Source organism: Lissotriton helveticus, chromosome 9, assembly GCF_964261635.1.
Source record: "Lissotriton helveticus chromosome 9, aLisHel1.1, whole genome shotgun sequence".
In the NCBI taxonomy this organism is placed as follows: Eukaryota; Metazoa; Chordata; class Amphibia; order Caudata; family Salamandridae; genus Lissotriton; species Lissotriton helveticus.
Window position 1 is genome coordinate 121,530,995 of NC_136070.1, and position 27,566 is coordinate 121,558,560.

The following is a 27,566-nucleotide window of genomic DNA, read 5'->3' on the forward strand; positions in this document are numbered from 1 at the left end:
CATGGACTTGTGCAGTTCGCGCAAAGAAAGAGGAAGCTAGAGGTGTGACCTAGGCTCTTATGGGTGCTGAAGGAGGCGTGGCTATGCCAAGCATCATGGTCTTTGAAGTTTTATTTGCACTAAACTGTATGTTTATTGGCTGCTGTGTTTTATACAGTAAAGAAAGAGAAGCTTAATCCTCGCCTCCGTGTCCTTAATAGAATTGAAAATTCTTGGCGCGAATGCTAGCTAATTTTTGATTCTACATGTTACCGTACAGTAGCAGACATGGACACAATGCTTACAAACTAATATTTATTACAAATCATCTTATTAAACAGCAAACATAATTTTTTACTGTAACAGAATTACAAGATGTTTTGAATGAAAACTGCACGTACGTTATTATAAGGGAATTAATAAGGGAATTAATACACCTTGATCAACGGCAAGACAGCCTTAAAAGAAAACAGCAGTTTCTTTTTTTTTCAAATAAATAAAATAGCCCTTTAACTGAGCTGTAGAACTCGAATTATGGTCCATGGTGTATATAAACCTCACAGGGGAAATTAAAACAAATCAAATACAAACAGTAATGGGTGCAACAGAATCAAGCCAAATGTGCCTTACTGAAGGTGACGAGTAAACTAGTTTCACCTTTTCTTGGTTCCGCCAGTGGTCATATGCAGTTGCATTTCCTACATCACAGTGTCAATCGTAACTGTGGCAATTAAGTCTTATGCAACTTGGAAGAATTTCCTCTACATTCCCTCCAACCAGCGTGGTCCCCACCTACAAGCAAGCCAACTGGCACTCCTGAGCTGTATGGCAGTTTTACAAACTCAAGCCTAGAAGGCCATTTCAGCCCAGAGATTTAGGCCCATATGTATGAACACATTTTCCCATAGTCACAGAATGGGTAAAACTCTTTGATACATATGGCCCATAGACTTTTATCACAATTTTCTAACTATGTACATTAAATGCGAAGACCACTGCCTGCTCATGTGAATTGAGCTTTTCTTCTTGCTCTTTAATTTAGTGTTATGCTTCGGTTGAAGGAATTCAGGGTCCTAATCTATCATATCACTACAATCTGGTGCCCAAATAGCCGCTTTGCTTTTGTCCGATGTGGGCACGGTGTGGCAGATAGTTTTCAAGAAACTATTTCATCCAGTGCTACTACAAAGCTAGTTAGATTTATTGGTCTCTCCAACAAATAAAAATCTAATGGATTAACAAGTATATAATACTATGGCAGTGCTTGTGCACTCACAGGTCTAAAAGAGATCTGGATAGCCCCATACGCTCCCTTACAATGGAAGTAGTAAAACAGAGGCCAGCAGTGATAAATGAAAAAGTTGATTCCGATTTGCAGCTGCCAAATATCCCCAAGCTTCTCTTCTACGTGTATATCTGTGTTGTCTTTTGGACTGTATTCGAATATTATCCAAGTGGACTTCTGGGGATATACATGTTGGAAGTTCTGTTCCAGAGTATGCTTTATGGAAGAGTGGAACATGATTATACGCTTTAGGACACACTTGCCAGGATGTAAGCGCTCAGTTGTTGAAAGTGAGCCATCATCACAATTTCATTTGCAACAACGTTTTGATGTAGAATTATGGAGTCTTCTCTTGTCCCAGGATCTCTTGGCAGCTTTTGTAGACTTCAACCAAACAGTCTAGGCGAGGCTTCGAGCACTAAAGCACAATAAAAACAGAAATGTCAAACAAACGCTCTTGGTGGACTTCATAAAAAAAAGGGAATATATACATGATCTATGGTCATCTAGAACAACTGGGATCCTGGTTACAAGTAGCCCATTAAATTGAGATCTGATTTGTAAAGGGATCGAAATTGCAAGTGGTACAATGTTCATTTAACCAGGTACGATTAAAATTGCAGCCTTCATTAAATTTCACCAGGTAATAGCTGCCAAAATTTAAATGGTGGAGAAAGGGGCGGCATTTACAGAAACACTCAAATTTGGGGGCAATATGCCCCAAAATCCACCGCTTATAACACAAACAGTCGAAATAGGTGATAATTATCGCATACAATAAGGCCTGAATACCTCCATGCCCGAATTTATAGGGTGCGATTATTATCGGCCTACGCCTGAGTCCCCAAGTGTTTTTTGTTGAGAATGCAGCAGAATACGAACTGCAAGAAAACATATGACTGTGTGGTTATCTTGCTGCTGTGCAACAACTTCTGCTACCCTTTTCCACATGCTCACTGGGCTCCATTTCGTTGTCCTTAATTAAACAGGAATGCAGAATTTTATAATCTATCTTCTTGTCCAATGGATGGGATGCTTCCTAAATCCAATAGTCGTGTAAAATAAATAAATAAATTATTAAATAAATATACACTTGTCCATTGTGTTGCCATGCAGAGAGGTGACAAATTATGACATCATTCTCATTATTTAAAAGCCATGATACTAGCTTGTCTGATTAGGTCAGGCTCGTGTAATATCAGGGAATGGATTCCAGCAAAATTCCGATTTTTCCACCATTTATGTAAATCTATAGGCCAAGATTAGGATTTGAGCAGAGTGGAATTCCTGTACGGGATTGCGCTCAATCATAAGTGGGCTGCTGTTCCCCCAACACAGATGTACAGGGTGCAAGAACAACAAACCTGATTATACACTACAGAAAATCAGACCAGTAAAATCACTTTCGGAATTTGCTACATTGCATCCTGGACCGGTTTTCCCGCCTCTGCTCAACTCTAAAATGAGTTACATGGGAAGCAGGTAATGCCCGCTCCTGACAAACTACAATCTTCCCTGTCCTTCCCCACATCCTTTCTCCTCCCCGCAGCAGCACCCCCTAGGGGTCATACCCTGCCTAGAGCAGGCGGTAAATGTAAGCGAGAATGCCCACAGGAAAGGAAATATTGTCTGTAATTCTACCTGATTAAACCAGATCGGACAAACAGATGCGGGAATTAGGCAGGAAGTGGACGCTTTGACGAGCTTTGCTTCCACCTCCTTACCTAGTCGTATGTAAAAGGAAGTAATACTGCTTTTATTCCATAATGTGTACAAACTCCCCTCTGAAACGGATTTGGAAAGCTCTTCTAGAAGGGTACCCACAATGGAATTAGTAAATCTTTGACACGGTTGAAGAGTTTAATAATAGGTATATTGGGCACACTCAGGAAAGTCCTCCATATCGAGCACTCAAAGATGTGTATTTTCATGTCTGTGCATAACTGTAGTTTTTACCTAAATGCGTGTCACCCTTTCCCCGTGAATAGGAAGACAAAAGAGGGTTAAGACACATGTTTATCCATCTTAACTTAACAGCATTCTTGAGATGAGAGGGGACGGTCTGCTCTACGGTGCTGGTTCTAGGGCATTTTGAACGGGCATTGGGCTGCGGATTAGGCCTTGAAGGCACCGCATGATAAGCCTTGGTTAAGTTGTCTACTCTCTCACTGTGAAATTCATCATAGTCCGGAAGAGCAGTAGACGAAAATTAAGTAGAACAGCAATAAGTGCAAAAGGTGCTTGGGCCTCAGACACAGACCAAGTGTGTCAGTCTCACAAAAACGAGATTGGCAGGCTCCACATGGCAAGACACTTTGGGACATCTGGTACAAGGGGGATCATGGAACTAACACATATGGCTGAAGAATAAAACATATTACCACTAGGGGGATCATGGAAATAACACATATGGCTGAAGAATAAAACATATTACCACTAAAGAGCTATGTGAAAGGTCTACAGCATTGATGGAGCAGGGTTTTCACGAAAAAATAAAATCTGCACGGATTGAACCCTTAGTAACATCTACTAACCATGTGCAGTGAAATTGTGCGGAAGGGGTCTAATATGAGGGGAAAACGCTACTGCGCAAGCGCGTACTAAAGTACTAAGAGTAGGAGAAATGCTTTTGACTAACGAGAATACAAAGGACTAATGCTGCTTTTATGCACGTTATTAACGGTTGCTAGGAAATTGGTAATAACTAATAGGGGTTGCGCAGGGGTAATTGCAGCATTGGGTTGGTGTGTAGAGAAAAAGAATTATAAGTGAATAATAATGTCTGTGTTTCTTTTTTCTAGAAGCAGGATTTTCTATTCTGCATGACAAATAATTGGTTAAAGTGCTGCCGTAATTAAAATGTGTTTAAAAGAAGAGAGCACGAGAGCAGTGAGGAAGGTGGAACATTATTCTGTCCTTCAGTCCCGAGTGTCTGTCAAAACCAGTATGAAAGGACAATGCGACAAACAGAGGAAAGCTTCCTCTGCAGAGGCGCTCAGTGAGAAAAAGATACACTAAGTTCACAATATTTGCCGGAGAAGAGGAAGAGAAGAATGACAGAGGCTTGAGTTTGTATTTCCTGGGGTGGAAGCTTATGTCATAGATTAGACAATGGGACATTTAGTAAGACGGACGTGTATAGAATGATGTGACCATACACCCCCTTCCTTAACCAATCAAATGTGAAGAAAACCTGTAATTAGTTACATGTGTGGGTTGGACATATGGGTTTTAGGGCATAATTGAGGTGTCTGGTGGGAGGGGTTAGGAGACTGACTTGTGAGTCTGTTGGTAGATAGTCGTTGGTTTGCTGTCCTGTTCCTGTTTACGGATTCATGACTTAGACTTTGCCTCTTCAAATCTTCTTGAGGGGCCTTGCTGCTCTCATGGCCATAGAGTAGATTTCCTTATTCCTATATCGGTTAGTATAGACTGAAATCGGAGTTTGCATAATCAAGTGCAAATGTATTTTGTCTCTGAATCTTTTGTCTCTTCGCCTAGCCACTCCTTTATGCATGGTCATTGATATGAATTTGTCATTTTCTCTTCTGATTTTGTTCTCCTTATGACTATTTATGATTCATGCTGTATGATTGATACAAAGAGCATATGTTCACATTATTTAGATAAACATTATACATTTACAAAGGAGTCTGTCTTTATTAGGAGTGATTCATTCCAGAGTATTTGATTTGCCAAATGTAATCAACTATATAAAAAGATTGCATCACCAATTTTATTATACAAAGAGATGAGAGTACATTTATTGGAGATTGGTAAGTTTGGTATAGTTTATGAATTCCACTAACCCAGCGTGAAGGGACTATATTGGGTAATGAAAATTGGGCCTGGTCTTCAGGAAAAATTCTAGTCTTGAATCGCTGGATTACAATCAACTTTGTGTGTTGTTCAAGACTGTTTCTGAGAACGCCTTAAGGAAGAGGCACTGTTTATTAATTTTTATGTTGGATGATGCCCTTGGTGCTGGAGCAGTACTTCTTAATTAAAAGAAGTAACTTTTCATAAAAAGACAATTCTACACAATTGATTGGTGACTTATTTTTTTTATACTCATTTTAGTTTTTTAAGCACATTCTGCCGGGAATGTTAAGGTTTGTTTCAGCAAGTGCCTTAAAGGACTTATTTTGCAATGATATTAAGGCCTGTAACAGCACCAAGAGCGGATGATACGACATGGAATGGAATACTGTCAAACTAAGTGATGAAAACACCGGTGACTAGGGAGCTACACACTATTAAAAATGTTACACCCACCTTAAACACAGGAACCACTTCAGAAACTCCATTAGGATCCAATGGATCTCGCAAAAGGATGCACAGGTAGTAGATCACCTTTTGCTGAAGAAAAAGAAGTTAAAAATCCTTAAGAAAAAAAGTTACAGCTACAATTCTGTATGCTGCATGCCCATATAAAGAAAGGCCAAAAGTTAAACAGTAAAATGGTGGCCAGCTAGTATTTCTTTAACAGCACAAAACCTCCACGATTAAGCATGTAGGGCAGCCTTGATAAAATACTGAACACTGCAAGCGTGGACACCCTCTACATACTACGTAAAGTCAAAAGGCACACATGGCACATACAATATCAATGTCAGAGATTCCTTCTCGTGAAGGTGATGACTGATTGACATTGAGAGATTAAAGTCTCCTAAAAAATAATTGTATTATATTGTCCCATTTTTGCATAGTAGCTTATGTTAGTTCAATAAAATAAATAAAAATCTGAGATTCGAGACTTGCCCAACACAACATAAAACCTTTTATTTCTTTGAAACTGGAAGCCTAAGTTTTCATAGGCAAAAAGAGTTGGAACATAAATCCAAGGATCCAAGACACAAATGCAGTGATCTAGGGCCACATATACGTAGCTTTATTTTGGTCGCATACAGCCCAATTTGTAGAATCTGGCTTTTTGCAATAATAAAAAAATTAAAAAAAACATTTTCCTATGTACAAAACCCAATTTTGTGATTTGTTAACCTATTACTGAATCGCAAAATGGTTTTGCGAGTCGGTATTAGGAAGGGCATGCCTTCCTAATAGTGACTCGCAGTGCTAAGTACGAATTTTTTGTGACTGAAATGCAGTTGCAAAACATTAGCTTCTTAAGCACCAATTTAATGTTGGTGCCAAAGCATTTGCAAACAGGAAGGTGTCCCCTTCCCCTTTGAGAATGCATGTGAATATGTTTAAGAGTACACTGCCTACTCTTAATTTTTATTTTTGAAAGGCATCCCGTTTTATTTTAAGGAAACCGGGCAGCCTTTAAAAATACAAAAATGTGGCTTTATTTAAAAGCAGGTGCAGACATGGTCGTCTGCTGTACCCAGCATGCCACCATCCCTCTGTTTTTAGCGATGCCCAACGGTTCGAAAATTGCGACCTACTTAATCAATTTTAATGAGGTAGGTCAACTGCGACCCGCTGGGAATCCAAACAGTGTAATATACACTGTTGTACATAGCTGTTTGCAATTTCCTACTATTGAATCCCAAAGATTTGCTATTAGGAAATTGCTAATCCAAAGCTTCATCCATGGGGCCCCTAATGAACACAACAGTTACACTGTAAAACAGAAAAGCAAACAACGGCCAACCAAGGTTGAGCACTTCAATTCCACTTGTTTCATAGATCACAAAAAGGTGCAACTACTCCTGGCATCCGCCGTTGATGGGTGTCAATTTTGTTAGAGAATTCACGAAAAAGGAAGGTGCACTCTGATAGAAGTCAGTCAGAAAACATAAGTATAGTGCCGGTTTTAAATAAAAAGAAGATTGATGGACTATACTTATGTTTTCTGACTGATTTCTATCAGAGTGCACCTTCCTTTTTCGTGAATGCACAACAGTTACACCGTACTGGCTGTGTGTAAGTGCATAAGCATTGCTAGGAATTCACAACCACCCCCTGCTTTGGTTTACATACCATTAAAACTATGGAAATTATTTACTCCATTAACTGAGACTTCGCCACCTGAAGGATTAAAGCCATTGTCTCTTCATGTCCAGTACATGGAAATAATGCACTTTTGGAAGAACATGACCATATCTCTCCCAACAGACCTACAACAATAACCGACTTCACGCTGTCAAAAGACAGACACAAGGCATTCTCTCATAAGCCAGTGGGGAAATGTCAGACACAAACTTTGGGTAATTGGTTGTGGAAGAAACAAATTAGGGGAAAGTTAGCCTCACCCATCAAACCGCACCAGTATGACCAGTTTTCATGTTTAAATCTTGCAGCTCAGTCACCAAGAGTATGTGATTTGTAATCAGATACTAAACACCATCTCTAAGGTGTTAAACACACCGCATAGACTTTGTCCAACTGTGCATTCCTTAGACAATTTACAACACCTTTAATCATACTGAGCTTACTGGTTAATCGCACAGCTGTTTAATCACCGTTTTTATGTCTCTCTGAAGGTACAAAACAATGCTCTCATAGTGCAAACCTATAATTAGTGCTTTAAATGGATACATGCATTAAGAAGTAGATATAAATACCATATAGATAGCTTCATTGATCACAATGTCTTTCACTTTGCCGATTTCGATAAAGTTTGTGCTCTCCTTGCCAGAGGCATAAAAGGATGTCATCTGAACGCCAAGTGAGCCAATCACCAATAAAGTCTCCTGGTCAATTTTCACAAAGTGCAGATAGAAGAGCAGACCCAGTATGGTGACGAATATTGCAGACGACAGCACCATAGTGTTCTGAAACAGAAAAAGGTTTACTTTTTTACAGAATGAATGGACAACAGTCCAGCTGCTTTACTCAGTAAATAAACTAAATAAGAATATGTTAAAATTAAAAGCAAATTGGTTACGGTTACAAAGCACACCAACTTAAGAGACAGACTTTTTAATATGGAGGTACTCAACAATTTTGTTCTGATGTCTAGTAATTTCAATTCAAAGCGGTTATATGACTTAGAGTCAAGGGACACCAATTGTCTCCATAAATATTCCAACTGTTAGTCGTCAAAAACAACTTAATTTGGCCCAAAATAAAATTGTCATTTTAAAAAGAATAGGGTTTTTGCATTTTGACAGCAAGATCCAATTCTTATCAAGAGCACATTACACCCACTTTCCTCTGGTGCAATCTGTTCTGGACTACTCTCTAGTACGTTTTCTGTATTTTAAAGACTTTAAAATTATACGTCGCATAGAAAGTGATGAGAATCCACAAAATAGGACTCCACGCTGGTCTTTTAAATTATTTGATATCAAGGCTACTTCTAGTCATGACTATCACAGCAATTAATGATAGGCACCTTCGAAATAACTGTTTGTCAACTTAGTTGGAGCACCTGTGGTCTCAAAAATGTGTTCAACAAATTAGCACTTTACTGGAGAATACACATTTATTTAGAATATCTATTTTTAAAATGTGGGTGCATTTTGTGTCATGGGTATTATTCTTTTTAGCTTGTGACAGAAATAAGACCCAACAACTTCCTCTCCAATGTAAGTCTAACAAATATGATTTAAGAAGGACGCCCGTACCTTTTGCTGCACTTTCTTTCTGCTGGGGAAGCGGGTCCAGGAGGCCGGACCATAGGTCCCAGATTCTCTTGCGGCTTGCAGCAGTCCACTTCGGCAGCAGCATCAGGAGTCGCTTTTACCATCAAGCGCTCCTGCAGCACGGGACGCCCGTACCTTTTGCTGCACTTTCTTTCTTAGGGGAGCTGGGCCAGGAGGACGGCCACAGGTCCCAGACTCTCTCGCGGCTTGCTGCAGTCCACGTCAGCCACAGTGCCAGGAGACGCTATAAGTATCATCAAGGGCTTCCGCAGCACGGGATGCAAGCAGGCGTGCCCAGGCCAAGAGCGGGCTAGTCTGCGCCCGTCAAAGCCCAGAAGAGGCTGTGCTGGGCCACGCCCCTAAGGCCTCTAGTAGGACTCTACTGTCTCGTGTAAGCAGCCATCACAGAATAAGGTACTGTTTTTAATTCTGTCCCAGATATTTCATCCTTTTTTTTAGCCTTGAGAGTTGTGGCTAGCGTGCTTATCTGGCTTAGTTTCTGCCTGCCTATTTGTTCCTGCTTTTATTGGTCCACGTCATTCCCACCAGGCTTGTAGCATGGGCAAGAGAAGGGGTGCCTCAAGCGTCTCCAGCACGTTACCTCCCTCCCGCACCCGCTCGACTGTCGACAGTTACCTAACTCGGGCTGTGGACATGGTTACTAATGCAATTCGGCTGATGGAATGTCGCCTCTCACAACGGAAGAGATCACTCATATACCTATTAATCAAAGCTCCTGTGAGCGGTTACCAATGCAGAGTGTATCATTAGCAACAAGCTCAACTTCAGCGTCAACGGGCCACGTTTGCTCCGCGGAACAAGTTAAAAATGTGGGCGACTGTCTAGATTGTGTGGGGGTTGGGTTCCCTACACCAGGAGCTGGAACTAAGCCCGGTCCAACCAGCACGGAGGGTGGAAACCAGTTTTGAGATTCTGAAAGGGGGGGGGGGGGGGAGATAGTGGCCCAAAAGCCAAGCACAGGAGGAAAACTGCCAAATCAAATAAGTCTAGAAACTCTGCCACACCCAGCAAAATTGCCTCGCGCCATAAGGCTGGTGATGAAGAACTGATTGGGGGTTTAGCAGTGGTAAAGGAGAACACCTGGAGTAAACTGAGCTAGTGTATAGGGGATCTTTTAGACTCCAAGTTTCGCCCTATCCTCGAACGTTTAGCAATAAGTGAATCCAAACTGGCAAAGCCCTTGGATTCCAGGACTTCTGTTTGTACTCAGTATTTGACCTCTGACCTTTCCCCTACTATACCTGTTGACAGCATGGTCGTACTTCATCCTCATGACAATTTAACAGCAGAGCAACCTGCAAAACAAATGGCAGCGTGTGCGCCAAGTCAGGACTCTTTACTTGTGATAGAACTTCCTCCAGTATCTGCCCCTTACGTCGTTGCCCTGACTAATGTCCCTAGGCTCACAGAAGACCATATGGAATACACCAGGGGCCCAATGAATACATCTATCCATTGGTAGAATAACAACGTCACTGGCAATTGGGACATATCAAAAGATCCTGATGGCAAGACCGGTGGTGGGCGATATGGGCTCAGTGGGGATGTTATTGTGGTCAACACCCATAATCTGCTGGTTGTTCAGGAAATACTGTATAAAGCAAGTATGGGATTGGTTAAAACCAGCTCTATTAAGATAGCCCCACTTGGCTTTTTTTATCAGTATCTTGCGTATCGATCTTGTACTCCTGGTAGTCTTAGAAGATCGGATAAAGACAATTGAATTGATTTAAGAAAAGGCTGCGTCAAATAGCACTATGAAAAATGTGCAAATTAATGGAAATTATTTGGAGATTGTTTTATCAAACAGCTGAATTTAGAAATATTCGCATTGCTCTGGCTATTGTATGAAGAACTCTGGCTTAAGTTATTTTATATAATTAAATGTAGGAACTCTTGTAAATTCAGGAGTTTGGTTGGTTTCGGCTGTGACAATTACAGACGTTCAGCAAACTATCATGCCTATTATGAAATATGGACCTCATACATTGAGGATCTTTATGCAGACATGCTGGTACATATTGGAGCTACTGTTTAGATATTATTTGTAAGTGGACATACTTTTTACATACTTTTTTTTTAAATGCCGACGTTTTTGCATTTCCAAATGTTGTGGAAATTCTCCATTTTACAGCCCGTTTATAACCGTGGGCCGGAGTTGATACGTAGAAACTACTGTTTGATTGCTTCGGTTGACTTAGATGGCAAACCTTTTGCCAAATTGCTTCCATATAAACGGTTAAAATCTGTATTTCAATGGAAATAATTAAAATTCTCTCAAAATGGTTTCAAAGCGAGCAGTACCACAATCGATGATATTTTTGCATATAATTTGTGGGTGAAAAGCATTAGAAGACAGTAGTTTTTATTGAATATTCTATTCCCTTTACCAGGTGAACAGGAATAGTCTTTGCAACAAATGGTCTAAACCTTCTAAATGCAGGCATCAGCCACCAGCTTCACCCACACTCCTTTCCCAGTGTGTTTGTCTGCGGTTAGCCGATGCTGGGAAAGGCTCTAAGGGACCTTCTGGTTCTCACACCAGAGAATTTACTTCTACATTGTTGAGGTTGGGCTGCTGGGGGAAGACCTTCACGAGCATACAGTCTTTTTGGGAAGGGGGGGGGGGGGGGGTGGGCAGGGGATAAGGATCAGTGTGCATGGCGTGCGGACGTAATTTCCCTGAAAGTTAAATAGAAATGAGCCAATTGGCCCATTTAACTGTCAAAGGTTCAGTTCTCTGAAACATATCTCAGCCCCCCCCCCTCCAAGCATTGATTATGTGGGGAGGTATCATTGGTAAGGAGAGATTATCCTGTGTCCAATTATACCTTTCCCTAGCGGGCCCCTTCTTGGATCCATCCAGTAGAAACAAGGGATAGGATTCTGCCTGGGGGGGCTGTCCCCTTTGAAATGGGCTTGTGCTTCCTCCGCCCTGGGCCCCACAAGTCTTTCTGCCTTCACCACGGAGGAGTGGTGGATGGGAGGGATGTTCTGTGGTGGAAACTTCCAGAATGTGTGGGGATGCACACATTCCCTACCACCAAGCACAACCCTACTTATCTTGAAAAAAAACTGTACCCCAAGTGTGAGGCAGAACCCGACAACCGAATCAGAAAAGGCCCTAAAACGAAACAAGGAGAAATCAGCAATAGCAGTAGCAGCTGTATTTGGGTCCAGGCTGGCGGTCACAGAGGAAACCTACCAAGCACAGATATTTCTGAAAGCTAGGCACCCAAGGTGCCTCGTATGGATACCTCAATGGTTTCTTACCCACAATTTATTTTATTTATTTATTTAGAAAGTTTTATATAGCGCGAACAAGATCTTTGCAGATATCAGAGCGCTTTACATAGAAAGGGGGAGCATGAGGGAACATAGTCAAACAGGTACGTCAGAAATGCTAATAGTACAAATACGAGGTAGCATAGAAAATCACATAAGTCGTTAATACAGATAAAACAAATACGCCACGGGGTCGAACAAGTAGTACAGATCGGTGCAGAGTCTTAAAAGAGATCAAAATGGTACTTCAAGTGTATTTAGCCATGAAGATAGCTTTTACTTCTTTCTTAAACAGTGTAGTGGAGGAGATAAGCCTCGTTTCAGGGGGGAGTGAGTTCTAGATCCTCGGTGCCATTCCTGAGAAGGAGCGTTTATAAGTTTTTTCCTTCCGGAATCTTCGAGGCTTGAGCAGAAGATTGTTTGTGCCTCTGGTGTTTCTAGAGCCGCCAGAGATTGTCAGCTTCTGACTGAGATAGCTTGGTGAGCTCATGTGGACAGCCTTGTGCGTCATGCAGGCGATTTTCAGATGTATTCTGGCTTCGAAAGGCAGCCAGTTCAGGTATTTCAAGTCAGGGGAGATATGTGAGTTTTTTTGATCCAGTGATGAGTCTCGCTGCAGCGTTTAGAGAAGCTCTTAGGGGTGCGGTGGTGGTTAGGGGGAGTCCGCAGAGGGCGATGCTGCCATATTATATTCGAGGGATGACTAGTGCTTGTACTGCAGTTTGGAAGTCATTGGCAGGGAGGAAGGTTTTAAGTTTCCTCAGGGTATTGATTTGGTAGTTCGCTCCCTTAGTTGCCTTGCTGATATGTTGCTGCATGTTGAGATTGGTGTCAAGTGTAATGCCTAAGGATTTTGCTGAGTCTACGATGGTGGGTTGGACATTGAGTGCAGTTAGGTGTTTAAGCCAGATTTGTGTGGTAGAGATCTTGGCGGGAGGTGAGATAAGGTAGGAACTCGGTTTTCAGAGCATTGAGTTGGAGATGATTATCGGCAAGCCAGGATTGGGTGCTTCTGATCGTTGAGTTCAGGAGCAAAATGTCTTTGGGGGATTGTAATTTGAGGTATAGTTGGGTATCATCGGCGTACATGTGAAAGTGTACATTGGACGCTTGTAACAAGGTGGTGAGAGGTTCCATAACTAAGTTGAACAAAGTTGGGGATAGGGAGGAACCTTGTGGGACGCCTAACGAAACAGGTATTGGCGAGGACATCAGGTTGTTGCTCTTGAATTTCTGCGACCTGTTGTGTAGAAAGGAAGTGAACCATTTGAGGACCGTCCCAGATAGACCCATTCTTGTTTTTAATAGTTCGAGTAAATTCTCATGTTTAACGGTGTTGAATGCTGAAGAGAGATCAAGAAGGATGAGGAGGCAGGTATCGTTTTGATCTAGGATTTGAAGGGCGTCGTCAATTATGTGAGTCATAGCAGTTTCAGTGCTGTGCTCTTCTCGGAAGCCTGATTGATGAGGATTGAGGAGACCAAACTGATCAATGTGTTTAGTCAGTTGTAGTTGTGCGCATTTTTCCAACAATTTGGTGAGAGTGGGGATATTGGTAATGGGACGGTAGTTGTTTAAATCAGAGGGGTCGGCTGTAGGTTTCTTTAGTAAAGGTGTGACTTGTCCTACTTTGAGGGAGTCAGGGATGGTTCCTTGTTGAAGTGAGCTGTTGATAATTTTAGTCCAGAGTGGGAGGAGCAGAGGGATAAAGTCTTTTACAGCGGAAGCAAGAAGGGGGTCCGTGAGGTGATTGGATGGTTTCACGGTGCTGAGCAGTTTGCCAATTTCTTCTTCAGAGTAGGTGACAAAGGATGACCAAGTGGCATTGTTTTTTCGTTCAGTGGGTGCTATGCAATGAGGTTTGGAGTAGAGGCTTGCGTCAATGATGAGATCGCTCTTTATGTTGTCAGTTTTTTGGATAAAGAAAGCGGAGAAGTCTTCACAGGAGGGAGCCTCGCGCATATTGCTGAGTGGCTGGGGTTGTTCCTTGCATTGAGTTCCGATTAGCTCAAACAGTTTTCTCAGCCGGTTTTTTGCTTGGTCAAGCTGGAGGCTGAAGAAATCTGTTTTTGAGTGTTTAATTTTCCTGAAGTAGGCGTTTCTCTTTTTCTTCAGTGTTTTTAGGTGCAGTGCCGAGGGAGCTGATCTCCAGGTGCGTTCTGCCATTCGCATGGCTCATCTGTCCTCATTGAGACTCCCGTCGTACCATGGATTGGAGATTTCAGTAGAGACTCTTTTTAGTTGCATAGGTGCAGCCTCATTAATTATTGAGGTCATTGCGTTGAGATAGTGGTCAGTCAAGGATTGAACGGCCGAGATGCCGGTAGGGGGAAGTAGGAGATTGCAGCTGGTAGGGGGCAAAGAGTTTGGTTTGAGTTTTTTCTGGTCTCTTTTCCAAATTTTGGGCTTGGACGATTGAGCCGGGTTAAATTTGAATTTTTCATTGATGAAGAATGTGACAATATGATGGTCTGGGATCGATTCGAGTTGGATAGAGTCTTCTTTGGAAGACTTCCAAACCTTCTTTTGCCTTCCAAACCTCAATCTTTGCCTAAGATCACACATTTTACTTGGATTTCTGTGACGTAAACTTCCAGAATCTACAGGTATCCACTAAATTCCTAAAACCCAGCATTCCATTCCCATTTGTTCTAAAAAAAAAAATAGTGCCCGCAACAGGAAAGGATCAAACCAGGGTTAAGTGGAATCTAAAGCGAGGACTCCAATTGACCCTAGCTTAATCCGTCACTGTCGCAGGAACTAGGCCCACCCACACCAGTGAGGTAACATTTTTTATTAGGAGACTTGGGAGGGACACTGGGTGGTAGGAAATGTGTGGCTCCCCGCAGATTTCAGAACTTAAGCGCACAGAAATGACAAAAATATGTGGGTTTTTTGACACAGTTTTAGGTTTGCAAGGGCTTCTGAGTAAACCACTGTGTTAAAACCACACGGCACACCACCCTGGACACCCCCATGTGTCTAGTTGTCAGAAATGTCTTGGGGTGATAGGTTTTCCTCGACGGCTGCTGAGCTAGGGCCTAAAATCCACAACTACCCATGCTGTAAAACACAAAAGCATGGATTCTGCCGAGTAAAATATGATGCTTCCAAGTAGAGTTTTGAGGTGTATTGTGTCACAGGCCCTAGGCCCATCCACCCATGTTAGGTAACATTTTTATCCGGAGCATGTGGAAATACAAAATAGAAGAACGTTTGTTATTTATTACCAATTGGATTTCTCTGCATTTGTATAATGTAAATAACAAGGACCCCCTGTGGAGAAAATCAATTCAATATACAGGGAACTAGACAATGTGAGAAACTTTTTGGCATATTGTCAACACAATGGAAGGGAGAAGTGGCAAAAAGCAAAAGGACTCAATAATTATAAAAACCAATATCATTTAATAGGTATCTGGATAATCACTTTAAAAACAATTAGTAAAACAACATAAGTATAAATCAATAATACCAAAGGTAAAGTAAAAAACACTCATGTGCAACGTACAACATACAGGTTAAAATAATCATCACAGTGGCACTGTGATGATTATTTTAACCTGTATGTTTTACTAATTGTTTTTAAAGTGATTATCCAGATACCTATTAAATGATATTGGTTTTTATAATTATTGAGTCCTTTTGCTTTTTGCCACTTCTCCCTTCCATTGTGTTGACAATATGCCAAAAAGTTTCTCACATTTTCTCTGCATTTGTGCCATCCAAGCTCTGTACTAGGGTGAACTTACGACATTGTTCTGCATTCTGTCCATCAATTGATCTTTTTGTGGAAGTTTTTTGAAAGCACAAAAATTAGGAAAAATGGCAACCTCTTAAAAAAAATTCAAAACTAAGGTTAAAAAAATACAGCTCTGCATGTTGAAAGCTGGTGATCGTTGGACACCAAACCTTTCGTTGATGTCATTTTTAGGAGAAAAAAAACGGACACTTGTGTAAAGCACTTCTTTCCCCATTTTTCCCAAAACAATTTGGTATATTTTGGCTATTTTATCGGTCCACTTTGATGGAATTCACAAATCCTAGATACCTTTAGAATTCCCATGATGTTGGAGAAAAAAAGGATTCAAATTTTGATACATTACATGGAACAAACGTTATGGAGGTGTAAGCACGAAGTACTCTAAATAGCCAAAAAAAGAGTTCAGCACTGGGGTGGAAACGGCTCAACAGTTAAAGGGATACGCAAAGATGCATCTCAGCACTTCTATCATTGTTATTATACAAGGCTAACTTATCAGACTGTGTAGACCATACAGAAGCTCTAACCTCAAAATTAGGCAGAAAAAGGATAAATCATATAGGACATATTGACAACCTTGCCTTTAAAGCTTCCCCCTTGAGCACTGTGCTCATCCTGGGGGTGGAGGTGTGACAACTCCACCCAGGATGGGCTTTGTTTCTGGCCTCAGAGAGCAGGGGCTCTCGACCCAGGGGAAAAGAAGTATGCCTGGTGGTGGCAGGCTGCCTAAAGCAAGTCAGAGATCACACCAGGTATGGTAGGCTTTCAGGGGGCACTCTGAGGTACCCTCCGAGTACATGTTTTAATAAATCTAACACTGGCATCAGTGTGGGTGTATTAAGAGGAGTTATTTGGTACCAAACACACCTGGTTCAATGAAGCCATCATGGTGCTGGGGAACTCGAGTTGTCCAGTTTCCAGCCCATGTACTCTCTATCAGTCGCGGTCGGTAGGGGAGTACCTGCTGGGGCGGTGACGTGGGGAGGAGGAGGGGCAGGGTGGGGGTTAGTAATGTATGGATAATGGAGGTTTGCAGGTAAGTAAACATTTAAATAAATCAAATGAATTTCGTTGTGTGCACTGCATTGCATTTGGGGATGCAGTGCACGCAATGAAATTAGTTTGATTTATTTATATGTTTACTTACCTGCAAACCTCCATTATACATACATTACTAACCCCCACCCTGCCCCTCCCCACGTCACCGCCCCGGCAGGTACTCCCCTACCGACCGCGGCTGCTCTCTATGGCTTCCCTGTGACTTACAATATTAAGGATTGACATATATTGTAGGGGTACATCTGCTCATGCAGATATGTCCTTGCCTGAGATAATAGTGCACCCTGTCTAAAGGCTTGTAAGGCCTGCTAGAGGGGCGATTTACCTATAGCTTGGGCAGTGCTGCTGGACGTGGCACACAGTGTGCTTTGTCAACTTTATCCTTATTCTCTACACCAAGGCATGCAGGCTGCAGTGGCAGTGTGCATGACCTTGGTGAGGGGTCCCTACGGGACCCTCTCAAGTCCCAATGCCCGAGGTACCAGGGGTACCATCTACTAGGGTCTTACAGGGGGACTGACGTTGCCCATCATGGTACAATTTTAGGGAAGGAGCTCTGGCACAGGGGACCTGGTTGGCAGGGACCTGTGCACTTCCAATCAAATAACAACAAAGGAGTGACTAAATGGAAATAAAAATGGTGCTACAAAAATTAAATTGTGAAGTCTGTTTTTTCTCCGTACTATGAATGTGGTCATTACACCCACATGCACATGTACAGGGTATTTTCTATCTATCTCCCTGTGAGTACCCAACAGGCTCCCCTCTTAGGAGGATACCTCCAGTGTGCAATTATACCTCTAGACTATCATAAGGGGAAGGGAAAGATCATTTCTTTTATTGAAGGACCCTCACTCACCACTAGTTGGTGACATGCTTCATCATTGGGTCCCCGCTGGGGTGACCGAATGTCCCCCCAGCGTGCTACAACGCCTGGTTACAGCGGAGCGGCATGTGGTGAGTGTAACAGTGCCCAAATTAGAAAGTGACTATAAATGAGTGTGCAAGTGTATTAGAAAATGCAGAAGTTGTGACCTTTACAAAAATCTTTAATAATGGCCAACCTGCATTGGGTTAAAAACAAAGTGGACGGACTGCACTAGGTTCTGAGTTAAGGAACCGGAGTCCTGTTAGATATAAAAAATGGTCAACATGTTTCTGCTGCTTTGGTTGTAATTTGCTCAGCATTCGTCAGGACCTACCAAAAAAGTCCTGAGTTAAGGAACCGGAGTCCTGGTAGATATCAAAAATGGTCAACATGTTTCTGTTGCTTTGGTTGCAATTTGCTCAGCATTCGTCAGGACCTACCAAAAAGTCCTCCGGTGGTGTGCGCGCGCTAAGGCGTACCCTCCCGTGAGGCTCTACGTGTAAAAAAATATTTTTCATCATATGTGGTAATTCACCAGTCAGTTTCCGTAGTTATCCACTACCATTTGTAGGAATAAACCAAAAACTCCCGGAGAGACAGCAGCCGAGAGAGCAGGTATACCGTGGGGAGCCGCGAGTGCCGAAATAGACACCGCGTGAAGGGAACCCGCGATGTCCTCATCGAAGGGGCGTGTTTATGCCTCTTGTTAAGTTTTTGGTTTATTCCTACAAATGGTAGTGGATAACTACGGAAACTGACTGGTGAATTACCACATATGATAAAAAACAATTTACACGTAGAGCCTCACGGGAGGGTACGCCTTAGCGCGCGCACACCACCGGAGGACTTTTCGGTAGGTCCTGACGAATGCTGAGCAAATTGCAACCAAAGCAGCAGAAACATGTTGACCATTTTTGATATCTAACAGGACTCCGGGTCCTTAACTCAGAACCTAGTGCAGTCCGTCCACTTTGTTTTTAACTCAATGCAGGTTGGCCATTATTAAAGATTTTTGTAAAGGTCACAACTTCTGCATTTTTTAATACACTTGCACACTCATTTATAGTCACTTTCTAATTTGGGCACTGTTACACTCACCACATCCCGCTCCGCTGTAACCAGGCATTGTAGCACGCTGGGGGGACATTCGGTCACCCCAGCGGGGACCCAATGATGAAGCATGTCACCAACTAGTGGTGAGTGAGGGTCCTTCAATAAAAGAAATGATCTTTCCCTTCCCCTTATGATAGTCTAGAGGTATAATTGCACACGGGAGGTATCCTCCTAAGAGGGGAGCCTGTTGGGTACTCACAGGGAGATAGATAGAAAATACCTTGTACATGTGCATGTGGGTGTGGGTGTAATGACCACATTCATAGTACGGAGAAAAAACAGACTTCACAATTTAATTTTTGTAGCACCATTTTTATTTCCATTTAGTCACTCCTTTGTTGTTATTTATGAATCTGATTGGGGTATAGGAGTGTCAACTCATGCCCTCTTTCTCTTGTTGGTATTGACTGACCCACTTTCAATCAAAACCACATCATTTCCAGGCAAGAAGTGGGGGGCTATCTATGTCAAAAGAGGCACGTTCTCACACTAAACAATTATCACAATCTCCATAAATAAGGTGTTCTTTTAGTTTATTTGGCTTGTATTCTAAGGTACATTGCTGATAACAAACAAGTTATATAATGATAGGAATGGTGCATTAAGATTTTGTGTGTTGTAGTTGAAATTCCTTAATAAATTTGGAATCAATATTATCTGATACTATTTTAACGAGGTTTAGGATGCATTTTATTACAGATGATTTTTCTTTCTCTATATAATACAAACGTCTACCATCTGTCCACCCTCTTTTGAGCCACTTCTCCTTATGTATATTAATTAAAGGTTGTCCTCTTCTCTATCCACATCTTCTTTCGACCACTCCTCTCCTCACCAATTTCGCTTTTAGCAATCTCCACTCTTTCTTATGAGCGCTGATCCTTGTGTATGCCTCTTATAGAACCTCCATTCCATTCTACTAAAGCACCAATGCAACTTTATTTCCTTGCACTTTTCGTTGGGGCCAACTATGGAGCCTTAAAGTAGTCCATAGTTAAAACAGTAAATTACAGTTGAGAAAAGGGCACTTCTATTTCTTATGTTTACAATGCACACTGCTACTCTGCTTTTTTTAAAATATGTATTGCTCTGTTTAGTTCTCATATTCTCCCAAGAAAGCACCCTTCAAGGGGTGTTTCTGTACCACTTAGAAAGCACAATAGGAATAAATAACTCAATGGTCGACTGATTACCATTACTCTGGGAATACCAACGTTCCACCCTGAATAAATGATCAAGAAAAGCTGCCACCTTGGATACTTTAAAGCCAGTGTTAAGTGCGCTTTACTATTCTAAATCCCACTCATCCTGATTTAATGAATTCGGTGCGAGTGGGATTTAGAATTTGTTAGGTGGGTACCTCACTCCGTTTCCTCAAAGACAGTTTCCAATCCTGGACTTTCGTGTGAGAAACGAATGCATTTAGTGTGGTGTGAACTATTTCCTCTTATGTTGTTTTTTTGTAAATGCCCAGCTATACTTGGCAAAATGTTTAGGATAGAACGCATCCATGTCATATAGAAAATACGATAAACAAAATTGCACTTTAAATGGTTACCCACAACCCTTCTCATGAGAACGCCCATGCTCTCACCTCATATCATAAACCCATGATCACGGAAACACTGTCAATCTTTAACATTTTATACCGTCGGAAGTGCTTTTTAAGAATCTAAATTCCACTTTTCCTGAAGCTACGAACTAAAACGAGTGCAATTTAGAGAACGGAATCCCGCATCAGTGTGGCTCACTGGTTAGAGGCGGCAGACCCGAGAGCAGAGGACGGCCCGGGACCAGGGTTCGATTCCCAGCGCGGCAGGTTTCTGGACCAGGGTCAGCGAACTCGATAATTCTCTCGCCTCGGTGCCCACTCTGATCAGCGATCACACTCGGCAACTCTGGGCATTAGCTTGCCTCATCTTCACTAACGGCCCCACCAGACCGCCGGGGATGCCTGGTCTCACCCTGGAGATACCCATTAAGGGACCATCTCTCAGGGAAGCCAGGAAGGGTTTCGCAGCGGTCGAAGCGCCTTGGGACCCTACGGGTAAGTAGTGCGCTATATAAATGCCTATACATACACATACAAGCCAAGTCATCGTAGCCTGTTTTCAATGCAGTTTTCAAGTAACAACATAATGCTTTTCTGGTATTGTGATCTTGGTTTGTGTATTGCTACTGGTGATAAGTGATTTGAAATTTAAAAGACCTGGAGCAAGATGGTCTACTTACATATCATTTTGCATGCAATTCATCTATTGCGAACTGTGCTTAAAAAATACAAAGTGACGACGAAAAAGAACGGACTGCTAGATTGACCGCCCCACCTCCCAAAAAAAAGATGTGTGAACTAAACCACTCCTTCCAACCCACAGACAGTTTACTAGTTGTAATCCTACCACCCCATACCTCTGTGATGGTGAAGAGGCCATAGGCAATCAGCCAGACCCCACACGTGTGGACGGTGATGGCCCACAAGGACACCTTGGGACAACTGATGCTAAACTCGCGGCACGACTCGCTGAAGGAGCGGCGCTGCAAAGAGATCTCGGCTCCGCACAAGTCCGAGAAGCGAGCCTCCTCGATCGGCTCCTCCATAGCAGGATCACCGTTAGCCATGGCACTAGAGGGTAACCTTTCCGAATGGGATCACCAGTCCTTTCCTCACAAGAACTGACCGTTAGGTCAGCCCTACGTGCGTCGTTGATGTTTTGACATTGGCCCATAATCCCGGTACTTCCGGATAGCAGGACAACCAATCAATTGGCTGAAAATATTCTGGCAGTCGCGTGTTTGTGGGAGGGACGCGCAATGTGTAAAGTGTCCTAGGAGTGTAGAATTATACCGCAGCCAATCCCAGTGCGCTGAACATAACTCCGAGGTAGTCATTGGCTGCGAGTTCGCATGTGCTTCTTTGTGATTGGACACAGTCCTTGGTGTACCATTAGCCTGTTGATTGGGGAGGGAGGCGAAGTTTGTAGTTTACTGCTTTTTGCAGATGAATAACACAAGGAGGCATGAGTACTCGCAAACATGTGCTCGGGGCCAAAAAAGTACAGTCTGTGATCGCAGTGGCCGCATTGATGGTCGAGTTGGGGGGAGGGGGGCATTCGTTGTAACTCATTAGTACCAGTTTAACAGCCAAACAAGCAATACGCAACAGCAAGGTGACAGTCAACCTTTGCAAAGGGTCTTCCACTGCGCGATAACAGGTGACTGCGTTTTAGTAACTTTTAAACTGTTTGATCTAGAATTTTTTTTGTTAAAATCTGCACATTATGCAGCAGATGATGGATTATGTGGCAAATGTATAATTATGCGTTAATCGCTGATGGCTGTACAATCGCATAATTCAAGTGGCCCTGAATATAAGAAAACACATAAAGACAGGGCCAGCTAAAGCGCTGGTGCCGCCTGGTGCAGCAATCCTTTTTGGTGCCACAATGACTCCCTCCTCCATGTATTCTCTCGCTACCACCCTCCAATAGTGACCTTCTCTCCATAGACCTGTTGTGTTGGGGGCCCTAGGCCCACATACTGCTAAACTTATGAGTCAGACACAGGGAGTATGGTGGTTAACTGGCCCAGGGCACTTGGTGCTGCCCCTTTTATTATCAGGGTCACCTGATCAGTGATGCCTGTGATGAGTTGGTGTAAAGCAGGGGTTTTCAAACTGTGGGGCGCGACCCCCAGGGGGTCGTGGAGCGATGCAAAGGGGGTCGCGCCTTCCCAGTCACACTTCTGCCCAGGCCCAAGGGCGTCAGCCCCCTCTTCCCCGTCCTGTGTGTCAGCCCGGGCTCACTAGCGTAGCTAGAGGGGGGCGGTCCGCCCCAGGCGGCACTATTTTGGAGGCGGCGGCCTTTATAATTTTTTGGGGGACACTCACTGTCAGTGACTGCAGTCAGTGTCCTCAAATAAATTATAAAGGCCTGCCCCCGTGTAAAGAGCAAGGCAAACGCACCTGCTTGTAAATGCTGCCTGCAGTGCAGCATGCGCTACGAACCTGTCCCTGTTTAATGTTGCTTGTGAGTCCCGTCCCAGGGCCGTCAATCTTCTAGCGCGCGAAAGCGCTACCAATGACGGCCCTGGGCATAACGTGTTTGGCCAGCCCTCGCTGAAAAGAAGCGCCGTCGTGACGAGTGATGAGTCACGTGCTCCATCACCACGCAGTACGACTGTCACTGGAGGCGGGCCGGACCCAGGCGGCAAACTCAAAGTGCCGCCGCGGCCCCCTGTAACTCACGGCCTCAATCTGCCTTGCTTGCACCTCTGCAGACCGGAGTGAGTCGATGGCTTCAATTATAGAAGTGCAAGGCCAGAATTGGGAACCGTTATGGGGTCCCGGCGTCCAACCTGCTGCAGGGCTCCGCAAATGTGGTGCTTGCACTTGCAGAGTCAGCAGAGGCTGCTGCATGCCACTCGCACCGGCCCCACCGAATGCTATCACCAGCCGTTTTATTTTCCTTATTTTCCCCACCCCCTAATTTAATAATGCCAGACCGGAGAGAAATCAAGTGAGTGGCGGAGGGGGGAAGGCAGCGGCCGCCAGGACATAGCCTGCGTGTCACTAGACGGCCTGCCAGCCCGAGGCTGACTGTTAAATGAGGCGGTCTGCAAACCCGAATCTACAGCCACTGCCTTAAAAGACAGAGCGTCAAGAAATTCTCGGAGCGCCACACTCCTCAGGACTCTGCAACCACTGCCCAAGTAAGTGCCACCAGCCTCTGATTTACACAATAAATGGCAGCGTGCGGTCAGGCAGCGAGATCATTGTGAGGTGGCACGTGTTTAAACTCTTTCTCAGCCAGTGTGTGATATCTGGCGCGCTTTTGTCACGTTAAAAATTTCCAATAGAAAGGCTTTATGAAGTTTTAATAATGGTCATTAGGATACTGATGACATCATTTGAATTGACCTTTGTACCCCCAGTTGCTATTTTTAAATGTGTGCTATATTTCTTGCAGTACACCAGGCCAAATGCTTGTGAACACTGCAAATCACTTCCGTTTCATAATTAACTACCTATGAAACCACTTCAGCTGTTGTCAGGGGACATGTGCTACAAATAACATTTTGCTAGACTGGAATACCTACGAAAGAATCATTGTGTTGGTGTAATGTGTGTCTGATGTAAACTACTCTGGCACCCTACATTGGTATGAGCAGCACTAAAAAACAAATGAACAATGTGTGAGAGGGGCTGAAAGATAATACAGTGCTTTACAAATAAAGATATAAGGCATATAAATGATACCACACAATGGCGTTGGGACATATTTGATAGACAAAGAGCATACAAATATAAATTACTGCAATCACAAATATTGAGTAACAGCAAAGCCACAGGTTCGTCATTTGCAGCAGTTTTCAGATCTTCTTAAGAGTTTCTTCTTGCTCAAATGGGTGCAATTTCCTAAATTTATATGCTTCAGTCATCTTCATTGCTTGAATATGCTTGCTCGGAAGTGTCACTCATTGGCATTGAAATGTCACTCATATTTACATTGAACCTATACAAATGTCACACATAAGCAATCTGAAACCTTGGCAGCTATGGACGGTGTTTAGGGTCTCATCAGCAGGCACTTGACTTGTATACTTCATGAAGGTAAGACACTTTTTTCATAAATTGATACTGTGACTTACATACTGAGAGGTGCTAACGTCTAGCTATGGGAGGGAAAGGTTTGTGTTTTTCCTGATTAGATGTCCCATACAGTGACTGCTTCCTAAATCAATTTAAAACACGACCTGTATTATGTTTTATTAGCTCTTCTGCTTTTGCGTTCACCATCCTGTAGCACTGAAAATCGCAACATACATTAGTGTCGTTGAGCAACATTATTCAGAAAGTTATTCTTGCCAAATACATGCTCAGAAAGCGATTTAAAACAGTGCATATTATATTTTATCACCTAAGGCAACTCATGCAGCCCAGCATCAGTCCACAGACATTAGGTACCTGAACTCACTGTGTCTCCAATGCAGCTCTCTTGTATTCTCTCTCTGTTTTGGCTGAAAGCGCTTACCTGTTTATGTGCTACAGTACATATATATATAGCTTTCTTTGTGCTCATGACGTGACGTCTCCGTTGCAAATAGGGAATGTCATTTTCTGAATGGCCATTAGTCTAGACACTTTCCACATTATTACCATTAGTCTTTCTGACTTTAATAGTTGTTCCAGGCTTTTGTGTTTAACATTAATGGGACATCCATCATCAGCTGGGAAACTGATAAAGAAGTGCTCCTCCTGCCAAAACGTATGGTAGATTAATAAAAAAAAAAATGAAACTGCACACCCCTTTTGTTGCCTATGTCAAAACATTAACCTGTCCTCTTTTGGTGTGTCAGCATCTGCCATGTTTGGATTTTCTCATAACTGGACATTCCATTTTACACACAACACCGCTCTGGCTGGCTGTAATTTATGTGTGCCTCAATCCCATGGATTGGGCAACTCCATCAAATAGGAGGACCCTTCCAAGAGCAGATTGTTCGCAGGAAAACTGTAAGGAATCTCCCAGTTAGCTGGAATTCCTGGACTGAACAGAAAGAAAAGCCTAGATAGCAGCCTGGAGTGTCTGAAATCCTGCCAATCCACCTCCGCTACTTGTCGTCCTTTTTCCCCCGCATCCCCCCCCCCAAGTACCTATCAGGGGCGCCAATCTGAGGGATAGCCCCGGGTGCCAGAAGCTCTAGCTACGCCCCTGCCGGGCTGCTGCAGTGCACCTCGAGCTGCTGGGGGCTCAGCTGGGCAGTGTCTGGAGTCTTATCTCCGGCACGCCCGAGTTTTTCACAGCTCTTTAAAGACCATCTGCATATTTACATGCCTTTGTAAACTGGTTACAGAAGCTTAGTTTTTTTCCTGGTTCCAATACCCCCAGGGTACCCACCCTGCCTATTCCTTACATTTGTATTTTACATTTACTGCTTTAGTGTGAGAATGCATTTCATGAAAAGGAATATAAAGTAGGGTTGCCGAAAGCAAAATGCCTGCCGTGTTTTGTGTAAAGAGCCTGCAAAGACCTCCTCTTGACACTAAATAAACTTATAAATGAAAAAGTATGTATGCATTTGTTATGTGACTTTTCTGTCTTTGTTCTCTTTAATTACCAGTCATGGATCATTGAGGCAGCCCCAGAACACAATTAAAAGTGCTTTCTATTTATATTTGCTGGTCAAAGTATGCACAGATAAGTGCTGGAAATTCAGCTTTAGGTGACTGCTTATTTTTGTACCGACTGGGCCATCAAAATAATCTGCTGGCAACCCTAACCAAAGGACTGTAACTTTGGCGCAGGATCTGCACATTATTTATTTCCTCCACCCTCGATCCCCGATTAATGCCATAATAGCAATAGTTTAACTTAGTTCTTAAACCCTATGCTGCCGTCAATAACATGCTGAGTTACTCCAAGTGTCTGGGAATGCACCCTGTATTCAGAAAACTCACTCCACATTCTCGCCCTTCACTTTCACGCTCAACCTGCACTCACAGCGATTACAAAGCACTCACACTGATCACCATGCACTCACACCATTCACCCGCTCACCCTGCACTCACAGCGATCACTCTGCACTCACAATGCACTTGCGCTGTTCACCCTATACCTCACCCTGCAGTCCCATGAGTACACTACTCATCCTGCACTCATGAGACACTTCACTCACCTTTCCCCCTCATTGCTCAATATGCAACTCACTCAAACAAGCCCATCAGTAATCATACATTCATTTGTCCCATTCTGAACTTGCATCTGCACCCAAAGTCATACGCCACCTCACTCACCCTGCAGTCGCTCCTCTTACCCTACTCTCACACTGAGTAGCGCTATAAAAAAATGACGAGGTGAATTAGAAGTGCTGAGGGGCACGGGAGGTGATGGGGCCATGAGATAAATGCGAGAGACTGTTTGGGATGAGGGCAGTGAAAAGACAGAATGGCAAGAGGTGATTAAAGGTGAACCGAGAGGTTGAATGGGGAGAGTTCAGGAGTTGTAAAAAGGAGTGAAAGAAAATGGCCTGGAAAGTGAGAGAGGGATCCGGGGTTAGGAGAGGAGAGAGGGATGGAAGGGAGGGGGTGAGAGGAAAGCTGCATGTGTAAACTGCTTAACTCGGCACAAAACCACCAAGGTTTTAAGGGACCCCTGCTTCTCCCGGCCAGGGACAGGTGAGATTCTAATGTGGCAGCACGTATTCCTGCAGAGTGGAAGGCCCTTCACAAAGGTTGACTAGAAATCTTTCTGATGTTAATTGCTGTATTTTGGTTATAAACGGGTACTGATGGGGTGAAACTTTTCCTCAGTGTTACTGTGTGTAAGAAATGTCAAAATAATGAAGCAATGCTATCCTGACATCGGCATTACATAACATCATTTACATTTTCTTCCCATACAATTTAGACAAGCCTGTCGTGTAATTTGGTACTCACCTGCCTCATAATTCCATTAGCCCTGTCTACAGGTTCAGAAATGTTTGTAAGGAGGGGGTCCTTATGCCTCAAAATGTTGACAGGGGGGTCTCGGCATCCAAAAGTTTGAAGACCTCTAGTGTAAAGTGTATAACATCTATATCCTGAACACTAGAACCTGTCCCACAGGACACTACATCCCTTCCAAACTTTATTGGAAACTAAAT

General features: G+C 43.1%; 1 protein-coding gene across 1 annotated transcript; it reads right to left on the reverse strand.

The window, feature by feature from the left end:
- Positions 1–280: 280 nt before the first annotated feature.
- PIGH (phosphatidylinositol glycan anchor biosynthesis class H) lies at positions 281–21,687 on the reverse strand. The gene is made up of 4 exons (XM_078659587.1): positions 21,336–21,687; positions 7,795–8,004; positions 5,540–5,623; positions 281–1,682 (listed from the first exon to the last, which is right to left on the reverse strand). The coding sequence occupies exons 1-4, from the start codon at positions 21,543–21,545 to the stop codon at positions 1,602–1,604; spliced, it is 585 nt and encodes a 194-aa protein (XP_078515713.1). The 5' UTR covers positions 21,546–21,687; the 3' UTR covers positions 281–1,601.
- Positions 21,688–27,566: the final 5,879 nt, after the last annotated feature.

Bases quoted from the DNA above. Each gene is read 5' to 3' on its own strand.
- PIGH (XM_078659587.1), bottom strand. From the start codon at position 21,545: ATGGCTAACGGTGATCCTGCTATGGAGGAGCCGATCGAGGAGGCTCGC. The intron at 5,624-7,794 runs GTATTTATATCT...CTTTTTCTTCAG, and splicing joins TCAATGAAGCTATCTATATG to CAAAAGGTGATCTACTACCT. The intron at 1,683-5,539 runs GTGGGTGTAACA...ATTGTGCTTTAG, and splicing joins AAGTGGTTCCTGTGTTTAAG to TGCTCGAAGCCTCGCCTAGA.